The sequence below is a fragment of the Euphorbia lathyris genome, chromosome 2 (genome assembly GCF_963576675.1).
Source record: "Euphorbia lathyris chromosome 2, ddEupLath1.1, whole genome shotgun sequence".
In the NCBI taxonomy this organism is placed as follows: Eukaryota; Viridiplantae; Streptophyta; class Magnoliopsida; order Malpighiales; family Euphorbiaceae; genus Euphorbia; species Euphorbia lathyris.
Window position 1 is genome coordinate 76,088,381 of NC_088911.1, and position 18,942 is coordinate 76,107,322.

The 18,942-nt window shown below is 34.1% G+C and overlaps 1 protein-coding gene across 1 annotated transcript in view; it reads left to right on the forward strand.

Annotated features, from left to right (window-relative positions):
• Positions 1-494: 494 nt before the first annotated feature.
• Positions 495-18,942, forward strand: part of LOC136218638 (callose synthase 9) — a 46,201-nt gene continuing 27,753 nt past the window's right edge. Inside the window, exons 1-20 of the mRNA XM_066005653.1 lie at positions 495-675; positions 759-973; positions 1,815-1,912; positions 2,875-3,038; positions 4,382-4,478; positions 6,021-6,131; positions 6,209-6,334; positions 7,343-7,432; positions 10,057-10,154; positions 10,264-10,381; positions 10,742-10,867; positions 12,452-12,528; positions 14,507-14,585; positions 16,097-16,219; positions 16,456-16,558; positions 16,717-16,840; positions 17,136-17,325; positions 17,485-17,537; positions 17,867-17,927; positions 18,002-18,086. Coding sequence (XP_065861725.1) covers positions 766-973; positions 1,815-1,912; positions 2,875-3,038; positions 4,382-4,478; positions 6,021-6,131; positions 6,209-6,334; positions 7,343-7,432; positions 10,057-10,154; positions 10,264-10,381; positions 10,742-10,867; positions 12,452-12,528; positions 14,507-14,585; positions 16,097-16,219; positions 16,456-16,558; positions 16,717-16,840; positions 17,136-17,325; positions 17,485-17,537; positions 17,867-17,927; positions 18,002-18,086 — 2,131 coding nt within the window. The 5' untranslated portion in view covers positions 495-675; positions 759-765. The remainder of the gene's footprint in view (positions 676-758; positions 974-1,814; positions 1,913-2,874; positions 3,039-4,381; positions 4,479-6,020; positions 6,132-6,208; positions 6,335-7,342; positions 7,433-10,056; positions 10,155-10,263; positions 10,382-10,741; positions 10,868-12,451; positions 12,529-14,506; positions 14,586-16,096; positions 16,220-16,455; positions 16,559-16,716; positions 16,841-17,135; positions 17,326-17,484; positions 17,538-17,866; positions 17,928-18,001; positions 18,087-18,942) is intronic.

The following is an 18,942-nucleotide window of genomic DNA, read 5'->3' on the forward strand; positions in this document are numbered from 1 at the left end:
GGTGCGTACAAGTTCCGGCTTTGGGAAAGATCAAACCAACGCTCACGTTACAGTAGTAGTAGCGTATAGGCCGTAAGTCAGAGAGATCCGCTAAATGAGCAACTCCACTGTATGTTTTTTCTTTTAGTTTTAAGTTATTTTATATTTTATATAAAATTGAAATTTTTTACCATAAAATTTAAAGGTGGATTCTTTTAAAAGGACCAATTGGGGAATTATGCAGGTGGTTAAAAATCTGTAAATTCTTAGAGAATCAAAACGAGGTGGCCTACGGCTATAACCAATTTTTAGAACAGTTTAAGCCCGTTGGCCTATGTATGGGTCTAGTGCCTCCCTTAAGCAACTAACAGCAGCTTAACTAAAGTGAGTTAAGCGCGTGAAACGAGTCTGATCTTTTCGTCTAAAAGGAGTTTTACTTCTCCGCGCAAGCAAATCAAAAGTGAGGTCCATAAACGACCGGCAGTAGCCGGTAAAGTCTGGGTTAGATTCCGTTTTATTATTTTATGCTGTAGAGTTTCTTCTTTTCCGCATTCCCTCCTCCCAACGCTTGTGTTCCTTCCTTCCCTGTTTCATTTTCAAAACCCACCATCTTTTTCTTCATTTCTATTTCTACGACTAGTTGAGACCGATTCAACTTTAGTAATCAGTGTCCAGGGTTTTGTCATCGAGATTCTGGTACTCCATTTTCCATTTCTTAAGCCCTAGAAGATGCATTAATTCTTTGCTGTTACTGAGCTTTATTTTCTACCAATTTTCAGCTAGAAAATGTCTCGAGTAGAGGACCTCTGGGAGCGGTTAGTACGAGCTGCGTTAAGGAGGGAAAGAATAGGGACAGATGCGCTTGGGCGGCCTGCTGGTGGCGGTGGCATTGCCGGATATGTTCCTTCCTCTCTCTCCAATAACAGAGATATAGATGCAATTTTGAGGGCTGCTGACGAAATTCAAGATGAAGATCCGAACGTCTCTAGAATTTGTATGGGATTTTCGTTTTGGGCGTTTCTTCTTCCATATTCTGTTTTCCTTGCATATGCAGAATCTAGCTGAGATGCGTGTCTCGTATTGTAGAATACTTAAAACACTTGCTCATGTAGATGCAACACTTACCTATTATAGAAACTTAAGAACTTCTGGCTTCATGGGGGAATATTTTGGAACAAATATAACCGGATGTCTAAAATCAGGTTCTAAGAAGAAAAAATTGACACTATTGATTGAATTGAAAGATTCAGTACTAAATTGACGAGCCATGAAATTCCTTGGAAGGACTCTTGAACCGTGCAAATTAACATAAAGCTGGAGAGAAATTTCACCATTATGTGGTGCTAATGGTTAATGGTTGACCCCCTTTGTTGCTGGGCCTGTAGCTGTAATGTTGATGTTCTAAAACATTGTTGTTTTAGTACATTCTACTTAATTTTGGAAGTTTAATGGTCTTATATTTCTATGATTGCATAATTTTTCCTTGTATATACCAAATAATTTGGATTGAGTAGTCAGATAGTTCTGGTTTGAATTTAATTGCTGAGTTGTAAGGTGTGAAGTTTCTAAGAAATAACTAAAATATATGTAATAATAAATACGGGATTACAGTTTGACATATATTAGATATTGATCCTTGGTTAAAGTCTTGAGGGTGTTCTTCCAGTATAGTTGGTTTCAATTGTTTATGGATTTCCGAATAGTTAAAAAGCAACTCTAGAACTGGTTTTTCACTTTGGGATGAAGAGTGGAATTTAAGCTAATAACCAATAGTTGGAATAACATTTATGATCTCAATGTAATTGATTATTTGTATTTTCTGTTGTTGCCTATAGTATGTGAGCACGCTTACTCACTTGCACAAAATTTGGATCCCAATAGTGAAGGAAGGGGTGTTCTGCAATTCAAGACTGGTTTGATGTCTGTCATTAAGGTATAGCTCTGGTTCATGAAAGTGTTTGGTTTTTGTCATATTGTGTCCTTTTCGTTTTTGCAATTGAAAATTTTAGATGTATCTTCACTACAAAGCTCTAACCTTGGTGGTTAGCCTTGGGCATAGGGAACGGGTTAGCCCAAGAATTGAATGTGGTTTATTTAGGAAGGGTGTTAGGGCCTCGAACATATGTATGTATCAGTGTCTGTGAACTCTTTGTTCTTTAGAATAACTTAATAACAACTCAAATAAATGCTAACTAGAATTGCATTGTCTATGCATCATAATCTTGAAGATCTAAGGAAAAAAAAAAATATGGAATAGCATTATTTTTGTGTAGGTCCAACACCTTGTTCAAAAAAATAATGGCCCTGATTAATTTAGACCGAAAGTATACCTTATGTTGCAAAAAAGCTTGTGAGCAAATTTTAGATAAATATTGTGAAATCGATACAATTATGGTTCATATGCAAAGTAAATTCTGGTAGGTTGAAAGTTAGGATGTGCAAATGGGTTGGGGAATCATGTATCTCAATATTACAGGTTTAAAAGCTATTCCACAGGTATAATTGTGGTCTCAGTCAGACATTGTAATCTGTATTGGTTGATATGAATTGATGCATATATGAATAAGTGATCAACTTTGCTATCTGTATTGATTGAGGTGAACTGATGCATACATTAACAATGGATGACAGTCCTATTTTTCCCTGAGAATCTATTTCAACTTCAATGTTGTAGACGGCTATATGCAATATTCTGAAGCGAGCTCACTCATTTGGTGTTAGAGAGCCCTTAATGGATGACATTCTTGGACTCTTTGTTTGAAAGATTCAATTACTTACTACCATGCATTTTGCTGCCTAGATTTGCATTATGTAATTGTTTTACGTTGTTCATTGTTCTAGAATGTGTCCTCACGTGATCTACTTACTTTTCTTGTCTCTTTGAGAAAATTTCAGCAAAAGCTTGCGAAGAGGGATAGTGGAACTATTGACAGAAGCCAAGACATTGCTCGCTTGCAAGAGTACTACAAGCTCTATAGAGAGAAGAACAACGTTGATAAGCTTCGAGAAGAAGAAATGAAGCTAAGGGAGTCTGGAATTTTTAGTGGAAATCTTGGCGAGTAAGTGATTTTTACTTAATGCTTTTACTTAATATACTTTTACTTAATGCTTGTGCTTATTCTGGCTTTCGGCATGTGATTTTTTTTGTCATATGGTAGGCTGTCTTATATGATTCAAACATCGCTTTAGCTTCTATCTCCCAACCACAATCACCACCAACCTCAATGCAAAAAGTTAAAGGAACATATCCTCATATGTCAAAGCTATATTTGGTCACCGCTAGCATCTGTGAATGTTGAAGTTGGATAAGCAAGTCGTTTTCCTAATCTTGTATTCAACATGTTGTTTTGCGTAGTTGCACTAGTCCAAGCACTTGTCATGTTAGTAACAATGTGCTTGTGTAAGACTTAAATTTGACAGGTCCATACAAAAATGCATATGGGGTTTTAAATGGGACAGAATACCATTTGACATTCCAGTCCCATTATTTGCTAACCTTCCTAGAAAAAAGCGTTTCCCTTTCATATGGCTCTATTGTGGATATGATGTTTGAGAAATATTTGATTTGCATGCAAATAGGCTTTGAGAAGAATGCTTGATCATTCTGCAAAATTGATATCATTTTACATCGCTTATAATATTCTTCAAGATTTTTCTCAATAAGTTTTAATAGATGATGGTTTTGTTGAGATTATTGCCTTATAAAATACTGAGTGTTGGTATTTAGGCACTAATTAACATGGCATTGGATTTTTCTTTTAATCATTTTTGAGCATTGATCGACATATGATCATATGCCTAGTCTAAGCCAAATGATTACTTGTTGCTGTTTTTTCTGGTTTATGCATGTCTTAGAAACTGACAGGGTTGCAGTTGTTGCTGAGAATGTTCATTTGTATTTTGTGCGACAATACTGTAGCAATTGAGAAATCTAATTATGTAATCCTTACTTAATTCTATTCATGTTTAAGGATGGTGGCATTTTAGTCAAATGTTCACAGTTATTTTTCACGTGTTTATAACATACATTTTGCTTTCCATTCCAGTAGGAACTGCGTTTGTATTTGTTCATGAATGAGAACATGATGAATTTTCTCTGCATAGTGGACTCTACTAAGCAATTGAGAAAATCTAATTATGTTCCTTACTTAATTCTATTCATATTTAAGGACGCTGCCCATTTTTAGCCAAATGTTCACAATTATTTTTCTGTGTGTTTGTAACATAAATTTTTTGTTTTCCATTCCAATAGGAACTTAATGAATGAGACTATGATGAATTTTCTCTGAATAATGGATTTATTATGCTTTGTCCTCTTGGTATTCTAAGGTTTCTGGCATCTTTGGATTTTAGTAGAAGCCCCCAACTTATTCATGCTTGTTGCTTGCTTTTTACACTCTAGGTTGGAAAGAAAAACAGTTAAGAGGAAAAGAGTTTTTGCAACTCTGAAGGTTTTAGGATCAGTACTGGAGCAGCTGACCAAGGAAATTCCTGAAGAGGTTGGATCAATATTCCTGTGATACATTTTTTTTTTCTCCTGCATACCATGGTATAAAATCAGTTGGGCTTGTTGATTTGTGCGTGGTATGTTTGTTTTCAGTTTCTTATTTAATTGTTCATATATATATATATATATATATATATATTGTGTTTCTGTTTGTGGCAATCAAAGACAATCACTAAATGGCATCAAAGGAGCAACTCTAATTCAGAAAGCAAATAAAATTATGAAGCTTGATATTGATGCCTCTATAGTATGTGGAGCATCAACAATAAACCGTCTAGTATGTGAGGAACTTTTTATTCCAATCCAATAATACATCTATACCTCAATAATTCTCCTACTCTTGTCACTCCAAACTGACAAGGGAACAGTGGGAATCAACATGATAACTTATTGCTTTTCTGCAGAGGTGTATGTTACTTTGTGGTCCCAGACTTGCAATTTATTCTGAAGAAACTGTGCAGCCACTTAGCAAGCAGTCGTTTAGTTTAGCCAACCCATCTTTCCCCATCTATCCTCAGAAACAAATTTTTTTCCAGCAACTTTTGCTCTCTTTTTTCTGGAGTTAATCAAAAGTCAGAATTCTCTTCCAAGTTCCAAAAGTCCTAAGTGAGAAAACACAGAATTGCATACCTTTTTCAGAAGCCAATCAACTTTTGCAACTATAAAAATCACTTAATAAAGACAAGAAGAATTCAGTAAAATCCAAATGAGCCATTGATACGAAGTTTAGCCTATGTTTGTAAGTTCCTTTATATGTTCAACATAATTCTCTCAAGCTCTTTGTTTTGGTGTCACACAGAAGAGTGACAAAATTTGTTAGACAGTAGTTTTGGATTGTGTTAATGAGTTGGATGTTGAAATGGTTTTTATTTGTCCTGATACGATGCTTTAGAAAATTTGTTTAAAGAGTGGTGTCCAATGTTTTGGCAAATCTGCGTCAACGCTCCACTGGTGGCACTCTGCCCCTTATTTTTGCCAATCTCATGTTTTCGATGACCTTTGTAATGTTGCTCACATTTGTTTCCTTTAATTTCCCCCCCTTTTGTAATTTTCTATTTTTTTATTAATAATATTCAGGGTTGGTTAAGTGCGTTAGGGGTGCCAACCTAGTTGGGATGTCTAACCTCTTAATCGTGTCCCAATCTTTCATTAAAAAAAAGTTCTGTTACATTGATGACTTTCGTCCCCTAAAATTGGTTTAGACAGTGTTAGGTCTACATTCTGTAAAGTCATGTGCACCACCTATTCCCAAAGGCTGCCGGTCTTTAGGATTAGTTGGTGCACATGATTTCTCTCTTCATTTTTTTTAATTAATTTGATTATCATTCCATGGACACTCCTGCAGCATATGGAAGTAATTCTGATTCTGATTTTCATTTCCTCTGTTATCTACTCCTTACTTTTCTTCTGTGCTTTCTCCACATCCCCCAGTTTACTGTTTTCCTTCCCTTTTCTTGCTCTATTCAATTGTGATCAGTTGCATGCATAATAAAGTTGTTCTATTAATTATTTAAGCAAATATTTTGTTTTTCAGCTGAAGCAAGTAATTGAATCAGATGCAGCTATGACTGAGGACCTAATTGCTTACAACATTATTCCGCTTGATGTTCCAACTATAGCGAATGCTATTGTTGCCTTCCCTGAGGTAAAGTAGTTTCTTCTCTTCTGTCATATTTGTATTTTTCACTTTTGCGTTTTTCATCCAAAAATGTTTATGAGCAGGTGGGAGCAGCAGCGTCAGCTTTGAAGTATTTCCAAGGCCTGCCAAAACTGCCTCCTGATTTTCCTATTCCTGCCACAAGGAATGCTGATATGCTTGATTTTTTGCAGTTTGTGTTTGGATTTCAGGTTTGTCTTTTTCTTAATGCAATTTATGAGATTCAATTATTCTTCTTCTATCTTTTTCTTTTTTAAGTTCTTATTTTCTAAATTGTTATTGGTAATCATTTTCATGTGGGCCATCTCTTCTTAGTTAGTCAATGTGATTAGGTCCAATGTTACATGATTCTGTAATTGTTTTTATAGAGTGTATGAAGTGAGCCATATTGCTCATTCCATGCTATATGGGGGATAAAATAAGGAAAAGGGTCTCATTCTGTTGCCTGGGCTGCAGGAAGTTATTTGGATTAAAATCTGTGCAATTTGATGGTTTACCTGAACATTCTCTCGTCCCATTGTGCAACAGATGCCATCAATAGCTTTCTTCATTTTGCATGAATGAATTAAACCTGAAACTAATAAGTTGATGGTTCCAGATTGGTATTGAAGATGGTTATTGGACATGCTTCAAATTTTTATTCTAGCTATTGTGCCTGGGGAAAATGGGAAGGAAAATGATGAAGTAGTAAAAGAGATTAAATGTTAGCTGTTCACTAGAAAGTGATATGACTTGTTTTCTTTAGTTGGCCTGTGACATGACTTGTTTCTTTTAGTTGGCCTTGGCCCGGTGTCTCATATGTCATTGTGTTGGGCTAGTTCTTAATCCTTGCCTCTAGTCTTGTTCCTTTCTTCCCCTTAAAAGGTGAATAGCTTCAAGCTCTAATCCACTCTTTCCTGGGAAGAAAAACCCAATATAGAAACCATTTATCTCTCTACTTAAAGAGTTGATTAGCTGCCTTTTTGTAGAGGATTTTTATGGTGCCTTGAACCTGATATATTGGTAGTATTGCTCTAAAGGAAATCCACTATTGTACTGAGGAGCGCTGGCTGGTGCAATGAATTAAATTAGTGTTATCCCCTCCTAATTTGTTAAATTGACTATTATATTATTACTTCATATTCATCAAATTCGTTATAGTAATTTATGTTTTCAACTTCAAAATTTCCTTTGTAATTCTTGTTCTTTATGGATACCAGAAAGACAATGTTTCGAACCAGCGTGAACATATAGTTCACCTCCTTGCAAATGAGCAGTCTCGCCTTCGTATACCAGAGGAAGCTGAACCGGTAAGTCTCACATATGCTTGTTGCAAGCTTTAGGTTTTTTTTTTTCTTCTCAAGAATTTTGATTGCTTGCATAAGATGTCCTTTGTCAACCTCTTCCTTTTCTCTTTCAATTTTTCTAATGCAAGCAGAAGCTTCTGATTGGATTGATGCTATCTTGTAACTTATATATGGTATTCTCACATTATATGATTTGTAATATTTATGGTGCATTTAACTTGTTGGCATGTTTATCCAGCTTATTTTGCATTTATTTGTAGTTCTGTGATGCTGTTTATTGTCACATCTACAACAATCACTCAGCAGAACAATTAGATAGTTTCATCTTTGTAATGATCTTTCTAGAAAGTAAAAAACAAAACTTGCCTTCTTGCTGCGGCTTTTGCTGGGCAGGAAGTCACTTGTGCTACATCTATGGTGCGACTGTATAGGTTACTTGAAAATTGAAAAGATGAAATTAAAAAAGCATTCATCTTTGTATTTCTCAGTTCTCAAGATGTTTCATGAGGTATTGATAGTTGAGAAGATCAAATACCTTCTTTATAGTATTTTAATGTTTGGTTGACTCTCTTGGTTAGTAGAAAGAATATCCCAAATGACAAGAAGTTTGCACATGTGCATAGTTTATCACTTTTAGCCAATACTTTTAATTTGTATAAAAAAAAAAAAGGGCGGCCCGGTCGCATTACGCGTCCCCGCTGAGCGAGGGTCCGGGGAGGGGTCCCAAACTCAATTAAATAAAAAAAGATCATTATTGAACGATATGAATTACTATTTTTTTGTCAAACAAAAATGCAGAAGCCCAGAACTGAGGAGAATGAAGGAAAATGTTTTATGCAGTTGATAATTAGTTAAATTGAGATTGAGACAAAGCTGGTTTTGATTAATCATTTCCTCCACTTCTATATGTTATTAATATGTCAATCTATTTTGATCTACCAGTCCGCACATTGAATATTATTGCGTTTTGGGATTTGAAAGAACAAACCTTGATCTTTGAAGTGTCAGTGTTCCAGTGAGGTTTTGGTTGTATGGATGTTGCAAATGGAGATGTCAAGGTTGAATTACTTTTGAGTTTGTGGTCTATTGACTATTGAGATGTTGACAGCTTCCCAAAATGATAGGGCATTTTTCCATTAGGATTTTTACATGTGATGGGACATTGAATTGTTTTGAGATGGATAGTGGCGTTTCTGATGGGTGAAGGAGCTTGATGGCTAAGGAGATTGAAGAAGCTTCACAAGAGCAGAGTTTTTAGCATGACTCTCGCACTGCAAACAGGCTGATATGTGGAGATGGATGTAAATTCAACTTTCATCGGCATATGCTTTTTGCAGATACTGAATCATGGTTTTGTGTATTAGATCTTGGGGTCCTCACTCAATTAGCTCAGATTAAGACAACTGGTTGCACCATTGGTAACAATTACGTCAAAAGATAAATCATAAACTACTAACCATCTTACCTGTTTTCCTGCTCTTGAATGGCTCAAAAAATTGAAAACTTGTGAATATTATTACTTGTGGTCACATGAATTTGTATGCTAAATTTTCTACAACAGAAATATTTGTAACTTGAAACCTTTTTTTTTTTTTTTAGTTTTCAACAATGTTATTGCATTAAGAGTCACTTTGGCCAGCGTCTATTGAGTTCGGGTGATGATGTGTTAATCACATCAACAAAGTTCACATTTAAAAAAAAGTAAGAATTGGGACAAGAAAGTACTTTTTCTTTTGGTTATTAATCTGGCCTGCTCTCTCCTCTCAAAGTTATCTCTCCTGCCTCCCACCTTCACTAGCTCATACTTCCTATGTAATCATAGAATCTTTTCCAAAGTCCTCAATGTTTAATTTAAGTTGTGGATCTTCTCTTCGATTGCACACCATTACTTACATGGAACCATTCTCTGCACTATCCCTAAAAGGGAGGAAGAGCAAAGAGTTCTTCATTATGAGAAAATAAAGATATTTAGAGGTAAACGAGAGTTACTATTTAGCAATGGAAGGAGAGTCAATTACTGGAAATGTAGTTAACTGTTGCTGATGTGCATGTATGTGTGTGAGAGAGAGAGAGAGAGAGAGAGGAAAGAGCAAGTTAGGGAGGAGAAATTTTTTATGAGAGAATTAGATCAAGAGAAAATATGTTATTTTCTTTGGCTCATTTCTATTTGGTTAAAATTAAAATTAAAAATTATATTCTTTGTCGTTATAATCTATCAAGTTTCGTTATAAATCAATCAAGTTTCTCCAGTTCTGATTATAATGATGCGAACTGCAGTAGTATTTAAGGTTGATGGTGTTTTACATACAAATTGGGTTTATATATTGGTTCTGTTATGAGTTAGTTATGAAGTGTAGTGATGTTGGGTGAAATGAAGCCGAATATGAGCTTGGTTATGTTTATTAATTGTGATTTGCATGATTTTATGCTTGATTTTGCAATATTATTGCCAGGACCTTTTAAATACATTAAACTCACTCATGGTGCATGTAATCATTCAATTTTCTACTCAGCTGGTTTGCTTATGTTGTCAGTTCACACAAAAGCATACTGAATAACTTTTTTTTTTTTTTTTAGCTTCTTTAAACAATGTCATACTTCACTGTATGCTACTTCCTTTGCTGCAGATATTAGATGAGGGTGCTGTACAGAGAGTGTTTGTGAAGTCAATGGATAATTACATAAAATGGTGTAACTACTTGCACATTCAACCTGTTTGGAGCAAGTATGGACTCTTTAAAACTTTTTTGTGCTCTGTTGCTGGTGAAATATTAATTTGTTCCTTAATGACTCCTGATGATGATAAAATATTGAGCCCAAATGGTCCACTGCAGTTTGGATTCTGTTAGCAAGGAAAAGGAATTACTCTTTCTTTCACTGTACTTTTTAATATGGGGAGAAGCTGCTAATGTCAGATTCCTTCCAGAATGCTTGTGCTATATATTTCATCATGTAAGTCAATTCCGGAATTATTTGTCATTGGGATTCTGTTTGCACATGGTTTATTTTCCACGATCTTTTTCTTCAATTTTCGTCTATAGCCCTTCTAGGTCCATTGTCATTTCGCTGGACCTTATATAAGCATTTTGAAGTTCTGTTCTTTTCGACATTAACTTTTATGATCTTTGTGATTTCATTTGTTCGTTTTTTATAACTCTGCTATTATATGACTATGTATTTTTAATGCTTGGCTCATTTTTCCCTCTCCACTTTGGAAGTTTCCTACTAGGTTGAATATAGTAAATATTATAAAAAAATTTAGTGCTTCTTCTCATGTTGACTTTGACACTAGACTTTAAACTTGATATGCAGATGGTAAGGGAAATGGATGAGATTTTGAGACAACAAATTGCACAGCCTGCAAATAGTTGCAATTCTGAGAATGGTCCGTCATTCCTTGATAAGGTTATCACTCCGTTATATGAAGTTGTTGCAGCAGTAAGTATCATATTTGTCATTGCAGATTTTCATATTAGTGAAGTGTTCTTTTTCGTGGTGACATTTTTTACAATAATTATATGCATCCTTTTTTCATGTCTCAAGGCATTATACAATATTGTGATATGATGTTATGCAATGCTTAGAATGTCTTCTAACATAACAAGCTTATCCCAATAGGTTGATTGTGAATTCTGTTTGTATGGTGATGGAATATAATGCCATGTTTAGAATGTATGGTTTGCTTATGAGGTAATACTATGTTTAGAATGCCTTATTTGTGAATTCTTGGAGCACCACATTATACTAGATATTTATTCTTAGGTTGATTGCTCATTGTCATGGAACCAATTAAACTAAAAGCTTAAGCTGATAGTTAAAGGCCCAATTCATATTAATATCTGACATCCCCGCAAGCGAATGCCTGCTGGGCTTAAATCGTGCACAACACATGCCCATATTACCATGTCCTGAAATTTAATCAGCAAAGGAGGGTGTCAGGATTCGAACCCTTGACCACTTGATCTCTAATACCATGTCATGGAACCAGTTGAACTAAAAGCTTAAGCTTATAGTTGAAGGCCCAATTCATATTAATATCTGATACTCATGAATGTGGTGGATTTATTGTGCTTGTATCTCAAGTGTTAATTTGAAGAATGTTGTGTACCGATAGAAGACTTAGTATTTGACAAAATACGTTGTTTAGAGGGTTATAGTATGCCTATTTGTCTTGCATTTTTAGTTATTTAAAGTTTTGTTGAGTGATGCATCCTTTCTAATTTGTTGCTCTCCCTGCTTTTAGTTTCGTGTTTCTAGAATAATGAGAAGCAGTCTCATATTGAAGTTCTGATTTTGTTTCCATTTAATACTTTAAATTCCTTTTTCTTCCTCATCCAATTTTTGAAGTATCTGTGCGTTTCTTGATGTATTTTGTTGTTGAAGTTGTGTTAGGCTCTGGCTATAGAATTTGAGCTACCTCTTCTTGTAGTTGAGTTGGTTCTCTGAAAAGAAAGCTTATTACAAAGGAATGCCTGGGTGATTGGTTTAGTTAATAAAGAAATACACACAAATATGTCATCCGATGACAGTAATATCTAAGGAAATCCCATATATAACTTCAAATCATGCTTAAGTTAGATCTTCCTTTCTGAAAAGAAAATCAGCTGGTTTTGTTGGATCTGGTGAGCTTCCTGCGAAGCCTTTTGCAGTTTGAAATGCACCATTTTTTTGCGGGGATAGTTGCTTACTGAATTAGGTTCTTCTTGTGGAAAAGATATTTGAAAATATCTACATTTGGATTCTTGCATGCATATATTCAGTTGTGCTAGGCTATTAACTTAGGGTTTGCATTTTGTTGTATGGTAATTTTGCTTGATACTTTTGCTATTATTACACCTACTTATGCATGCAGCTTATCATATTATAGTTTTGTGGTGAATTAAATGTAGTGTAACTTTTAGTAAATGTTCCGCCTTAAAATAAAATTACCTATTTGTGTCTTAAATATCAGCTTAATGGTGATTGTAGCTCATGTGTTGTTGTGATTGACTTGTTATTTAACTTTTCTGTAACAATACATAGGAAGCAGGAAATAATGAGAACGGGAAAGCGCCTCATTCTGCCTGGAGAAACTATGATGATTTTAATGAATATTTTTGGTAAGATGCCTATATAAATTCGAGTGCCACTTCGTCTTCTATGAATTTGCCCATACAAATTTTACTTGAATTTCATTTTTTGTAATTTATATTCTGAGTGAGAAGTTATTTATGTGCAACATAGTTTAAATTGGTGAACTGGAAATTTTTTCTCTTGCAACCCTTTTAGAGTCCAATGAATTTGCAGAAACAGTTTTGATTCAATTCTTTTAGGCTATTCAGATTGGAGCAGAAGTTATTCATGCACGATAAGTTGATAGTTTAGTTTGGGTGAATTTGCATTAAAAACCAAAACTTTTGGCTTAAGTTTGTCAGTTTATCTGTTAATTCAATTGCAAGTACTTTGAATGGCTCTCTTTCCAAATTTCTTTTAAATTCTATAATTGTTTGTCTTCACATACAAACAAGGCTGAGTGCAGTATAAGAATTATCTTCAACCTTGGTAATGTACATTTTGTGGTTATAGAATTATTAGTTGATTCATAAGTATGTTGGAACAGAAGTAATTCATGCACAATAAATTGATAGTTTAATAGGATGAACTTGCATACTGTTATGGAATATAATTGTACATAACCTTTATCTAATTGTTGGAATCAAATCCCTTAATCATAGGGATCATAAAATAAATGTAATTAGATGTAATTATTTCTCTCCTAGTTTAGGTAGCTCTCCATATGAATACAAGAATTTTATTTTCCATTCTTCATTCTATTTAACATGGTATCAAAGCCTAGTTTTGCTTGTTTTCTAGGTTTAACATGAATACCAGGCTGCTCTAGTGAGCTGACTCTTCCTGTTGGTTTCACAGTCAGTCTGCCCTTGTGAGCATACTGTTGGACCTAGGGTTCCGGGTTTGGTTTCTGGGTTGAGTTTCCCGGGATTTATATTCTGCTTTGAGAGCAGTGTGGATTTTTGTTTGATGATGTAAATGTATTTCCAGATCTGCCCTTGAGAGCAGATGTTAGGGTTCCAGAACTCTGATTGGATTTTTTCTGGGTTTGGTTTCTGGGTTGCGTTTCCCAAGATTTATTTTCTGTCCTAAAGAACAACCTTGGATTTCTTTTGGGTGATATTGTTTTTGAGACTCTGTCTCACTGCCCCTTCCACTTGATTGTACTGGTGCTGATCAGCCTCTCCCCAGAATACACTCGCCACCTTCCTCTGGCGTCGTCTCCTTCTCCTCTGTCTGATTATCCTGTTGATTTCTTCTGGGTCCTGCTGTTCAGTGTTGGTGTGTGCGGACAGACCTGCCTTTTGACATGGTTTATTTTGTTACCTGTATTTTTACGAAGCTGGGCATGATTAGTATCTATGCTCCAGCTTGAGGGGGAGTGTTATGGAGTATGATAATTGTATATAGCTGTTATCTAATTGTAGGAATCAAATCCCTTAATAATAGGGACAATAGAATAAATGCATTTAAGTGTAATTATTTCTTTCCTAGTTTAGGTAGCTCTCTCATGTATATACAGTGTGTTTATGCACCGTATGAAATACAATAATTTTATTTTCCATTTCTGATTTCTATTTAACACACAAATAAATAAACTTGATGGCCGTACTTTAAATGGTTCTACTTTAATGGGATGAACTTGCAGTCATTCTTGCAGAATAAATTCATAGTTTACCTGTAAATTCATAGCTGACACGACTTGATTTCACGGTTTTATATGATGGTTCATGTTAGCCGACCCCGAATCATTTCGGGACTAAGGCTTTGTTGTTGTTGTTGTTGTATGCTAAGCTTGTTTTTATTTTTATTTTCGCTTACAATGAAGTTCAAGTTGCATTATAAGAATTATCTTCAGCTTCGGTCACGTACATTTTTTTTTTTCCTATGAAACAAATAATGAAATTGCAAGTATGTGCCAACTATCATACAATCAATTTGATTAACACCTTAAGTACAGTTCATGATTTCACTTTTCATATTTTTTTGGCTGAATACTCTTTTTTGCCTCTTCCAATGTTTCAGGTCACTTCATTGCTTTGAACTTAGCTGGCCATGGCGCCCGAGTTCGTCTTTTTTCCAAAAACCAAAACCAAGGACAAAGGTTCACTACTCTTCACTTGCAGAATTATGTTTTTGGTTTTTTGATCCCATGTATTTTAATTTTAGTCAGACATAATCTTTCCATTACATGCTTTGCTATCCTTATGAAATATCCGAAGTACAAATGCTCCATGAATTTGATTTCAAGATGGAAAAGAAAGAGGAGTCCTTGCTAAGGGTGTCAATAGTTGGCTAAATAGTCTGTTAGTGAACGTCAATGAGTTATCAATTCACGTTGGCTTTTTAAAGAAATTAACCTCAACCTTAACCATTATTATCTATTGAATAAGTCATATAGCAAGTCAATAGACTTAAGTCCAATTGTCTAAGTTCGATTAAAAATTAAAATAGATAAAAATAATGTGGGTTGTGCGTGTGTGTATGTGTATATTATAAACCAATTTGGTCAAGTTGTCTTGTATAATCATAATGGTTCTGGTGGATCTGTTATTTACTATGTTGTTATTTCTATCCTTAATTCCTATTTTATTTTTTTAATCATTTTCAAATATATTTTTGCTGGCTTGTTCTTTTGGTTTTTACCTTTTCTATGTAAACTCAATCTTTGTGGGTTATCATTGTTTTCCTCAGACTTCTTTTGTTCTTTATTATTTTTTTTAAATCATTTAGCTGCCTTTTTTTTTTAACATGAAACTTAGCCTTTATGAGCTATCTTTGTTTTCCTCATTTTGGGTTTCACACATCTATCTTTTCTTATTTAATTAACTTCTATGTTAAATATGTTTGGGAAGGTTAATTACTAGTTTGAGTGACTTGAAAAAGCCAATTGTTCAACTTTGTTAAAATAACATCTGGAAAATATGAAAAAGAGTAAAAAGAATATTCACAAAATGACAAATAAAAGAAGATACTTATCTAATTTTATTTGAAATAACCATATTAATAAAAATATTGATATGCTGAAAGATGATCAAGTTCGTTCCTTGTTTACAAATTAAAATAGTCAAGCAATAGAGAGGTGCACAACATATAGAGTAGCAATTTTTACAACTTGCATTGTAGACTTTTTAAGTGATTAAGAATAATAAATTATATGTTTGGAAATTAAGTTTCAAGTCTTTTTTTTTTTTTTTTTTTTCCATTTGCATCATCTTCAATAATTTTGCTAGTTATTAGTTATTTAGTTTATTCTGTCTTTATCTTTAGATTAAAATAATAATCTAGCCCATAAATTAGTATTCCGAAAACAGTTTATTTTGAATAACAATGAACTGTTAGTCCTTTTCTGAAGGATGGTAACTTCTGTATACTTTTTGAGTTGCAGAATACTTAATAAATATGCCTTTCAGAGCTCTAGTATCAAGTTGTCTATTCTCTATCACATTTGAACAAGATGGTCCAAAGATTTGATTCTATTATCAAAGAACCATGATTTGAAGAAGTCTTGCTGCTTTTCATGTGCTCTTAATCTTTTATTTCTTTATGCTGATTTTCATGTTTGCTACATTTAAAGCATGTTATTCAGTATTTTTATTTCTTTTATTTTTCTAGTATCTGCTCAAAACTGCTGGGAGTCAACGTCGAGGGAAAACTTCTTTTGTTGAGCACCGGACATTTCTTCATCTTTACCATAGTTTCCACCGTCTTTGGATATTTCTTGTTATGATGTTTCAGGTAAGGTTGTCTAATCAAAGGGTCTTTTAAGTAGTTTTCATTTGCTTCCTTCCTTTCTGCAATCAATGATGCTTCTAGCTTTAGAATTAAGATTTCACTTGCTGTGCATTGCAGATTGTTTACTTTTGTTCAGACTTTTCTAATCCCATTTGATGCCCTTTATCTGAATTCTCATCTTACTATTTGATTAAATTTTTACTGTTATTATGGGGTATACATTCTTTTTCTGTTTCCAGGGACTTGCCATATTTGCTTTCAATAATCAACGTTTCAACTCCAAAACCCTGCGTGAAGTTCTTAGTCTGGGTCCAACATTTATGGTGATGAAGTTTTTTGAGAGTATGGCATCCTTATTGCTTATAGTGGTGTCAACGTTTCGCTAAATTAAGTTAATTTCATTTTGTTACATTAATGCTATATATTACTGATGTGAGAGTGGCTGTTTTAGCATAGTGATTGCAGATTTTGTTGCTGAGGTTGTAAACTCCTTGATGCAGGTGTATTAGATGTACTCATGATGTACGGTGCTTATTCTACATCAAGACGTGTTGCTGTTGCTCGAATAACACTACGTTTTGTTTGGTTTAGCGGTGCTTCTGTCTTTATATGCTTCCTTTATGTGTATGTTTGGTTACTTTTGTCTTTATTTCTTAGCACTCAATATCCATGTCAATATGCCATATGTAAATGATCAGTTCTGATCACATGGACCTTAATGATCATGTAGTATTTGGTCATTCACCGTTAGATCTAGGCTTATTATAATCATAAGGTGGAGATTCAAAGCATCCTAAGGCTTGAATTTAATAAGCCTGTATCTAACGGTGAATGACCAAATTCATTTGGTCATTAAGGTGCATGTGAACATGGCTGTGTAAATGATAGGTTACATTCTGATTATTTGATTAAAATACAGGAAAGCACTTCAAGAACAGAGTGAGCAAAACCCAAGTTCAGTCATATTGAGGTTGTATGTGATCATTGTTGGTATCTATGCTGGTGTCCAATTTTTCCTTAGTTTCCTTATGCGGATACCTGCCTGCCACCGCATGACTGATCGGTGTGATAATTGGTCTGTAATCCGCTTTTTAAAGTGGATGCGTGAGGTTCTTATTGCTTCCATACTCTAATTCCTTCTTTGTTCTTGCATTTTTCTTCTGACTTCATTTCACAGTCCAGCTTTTGTTGATGCATGTCAATGTTTTCAATTGCATGAGTGTACTTTCTAATCTTAATTGTTTATTTATTTTTATTTATATATGAAGGAACGGTACTATGTTGGCCGAGGCATGTACGAAAGGACTACTGACTTTCTGAAGTAATCTCTTTCTCCCTCTGTTTTTGTGTGTTTATGTTCAACAAAAAAAAAGCAATATTAATAAGGATATCTAATGAAAGGTAAAGGAAGAAAATTGACCCAGGTAACTCTACAACGGCCATTATGCTTAAATCATTATGATCAATTATACGATGGATCATGAGAGATAGGAGAGGGAGAGACGTGAGGCAACTAGCTCTTTTGTTTTCTTCTTTCTCTTATTGCAAAATGGGAACTGACATATGAAAGAACTGAAATCTATATTTTCTATATATATATATATATATAGTATTATTTTGTTTCTTACTTACAAATGTGTTGCTGTGCAGGTACATGCTTTTCTGGCTTGTTGTTTTGAGTGCAAAATTCTCATTTGCATACTTTCTCTTGGTTAGTCACATCATAGTTCATTGGTTATATAGGTTTGTGCTATTCTCTTAATATTTTGAATTGTTATGTGGCAGATCAAGCCAATGGTGAAACCTACAAGGGAGATTGTGAAGATGACAGATAATATAAATTATTCGTGGCATGATATTGTATCAAAACGTATGGCTAATTTTACATATTCTCTGCATATTTGTGTTTTAAGTGGCATTCTGAACTATCTTCTCTGGATATGCATGATTTTTTTATTTTACATACACACACAAGTGATATTGAATAAACAAGTTGCTTGTAAATTAGATATTTTCATGTTGACATTGTGGCTTAAGAAAAGTGTCGTACCAAATATGTTTACATAGTCAAAAGGAAAAGTTAAGCTCGAAAAGAAAGAACATTTTGGATCAGTGAACATACTCATATACACTAGTATTCAGACATCTTTGATCATATCAGGTCGTCCATGGTCACTTTTAGCAGTCTCAATCTACTTTATTTTTTTATTTTTTTTATATTCAAGTATTGATTTTATATTTGGAACTTTTGTGTGAATATTTAAACAGCTACAGAAGAAAATTTATGGTTTGCAAATATATTTAAATTTAACCTAAAGTTCTATCACAGTGGTGAACTTCTAGTTTTGCTATAGTTTGTACTTTAAACAAACCAATTTCATAATCGGTTTCTATTTGTGACGGTTATAATTTGTGTATCAGAAAGTGTTTAATACCTAAATTAACACTAAGTTTCCTTGTGTTGTGGTCCAAAATTTCAAATTTTCGCCAATTATATTTACTTTTGTCTTACTTATAAGTACTTTCATTATATTTTGTTTTCAAACCACTAGAATTTAAATTGATACTCATTCAGGACCAAATTTACAGATTAATAAAGAATCAAGCTTTGTATCTCTCTCTCTCTCTACTTTACACCTTATCGTTTATTTAAGAAGGACTATTTAATAACTTATGTAGCACTTTAGATTTTTAGTGACTTTTCTGTCTGGTTCTCAGCCAAAAAT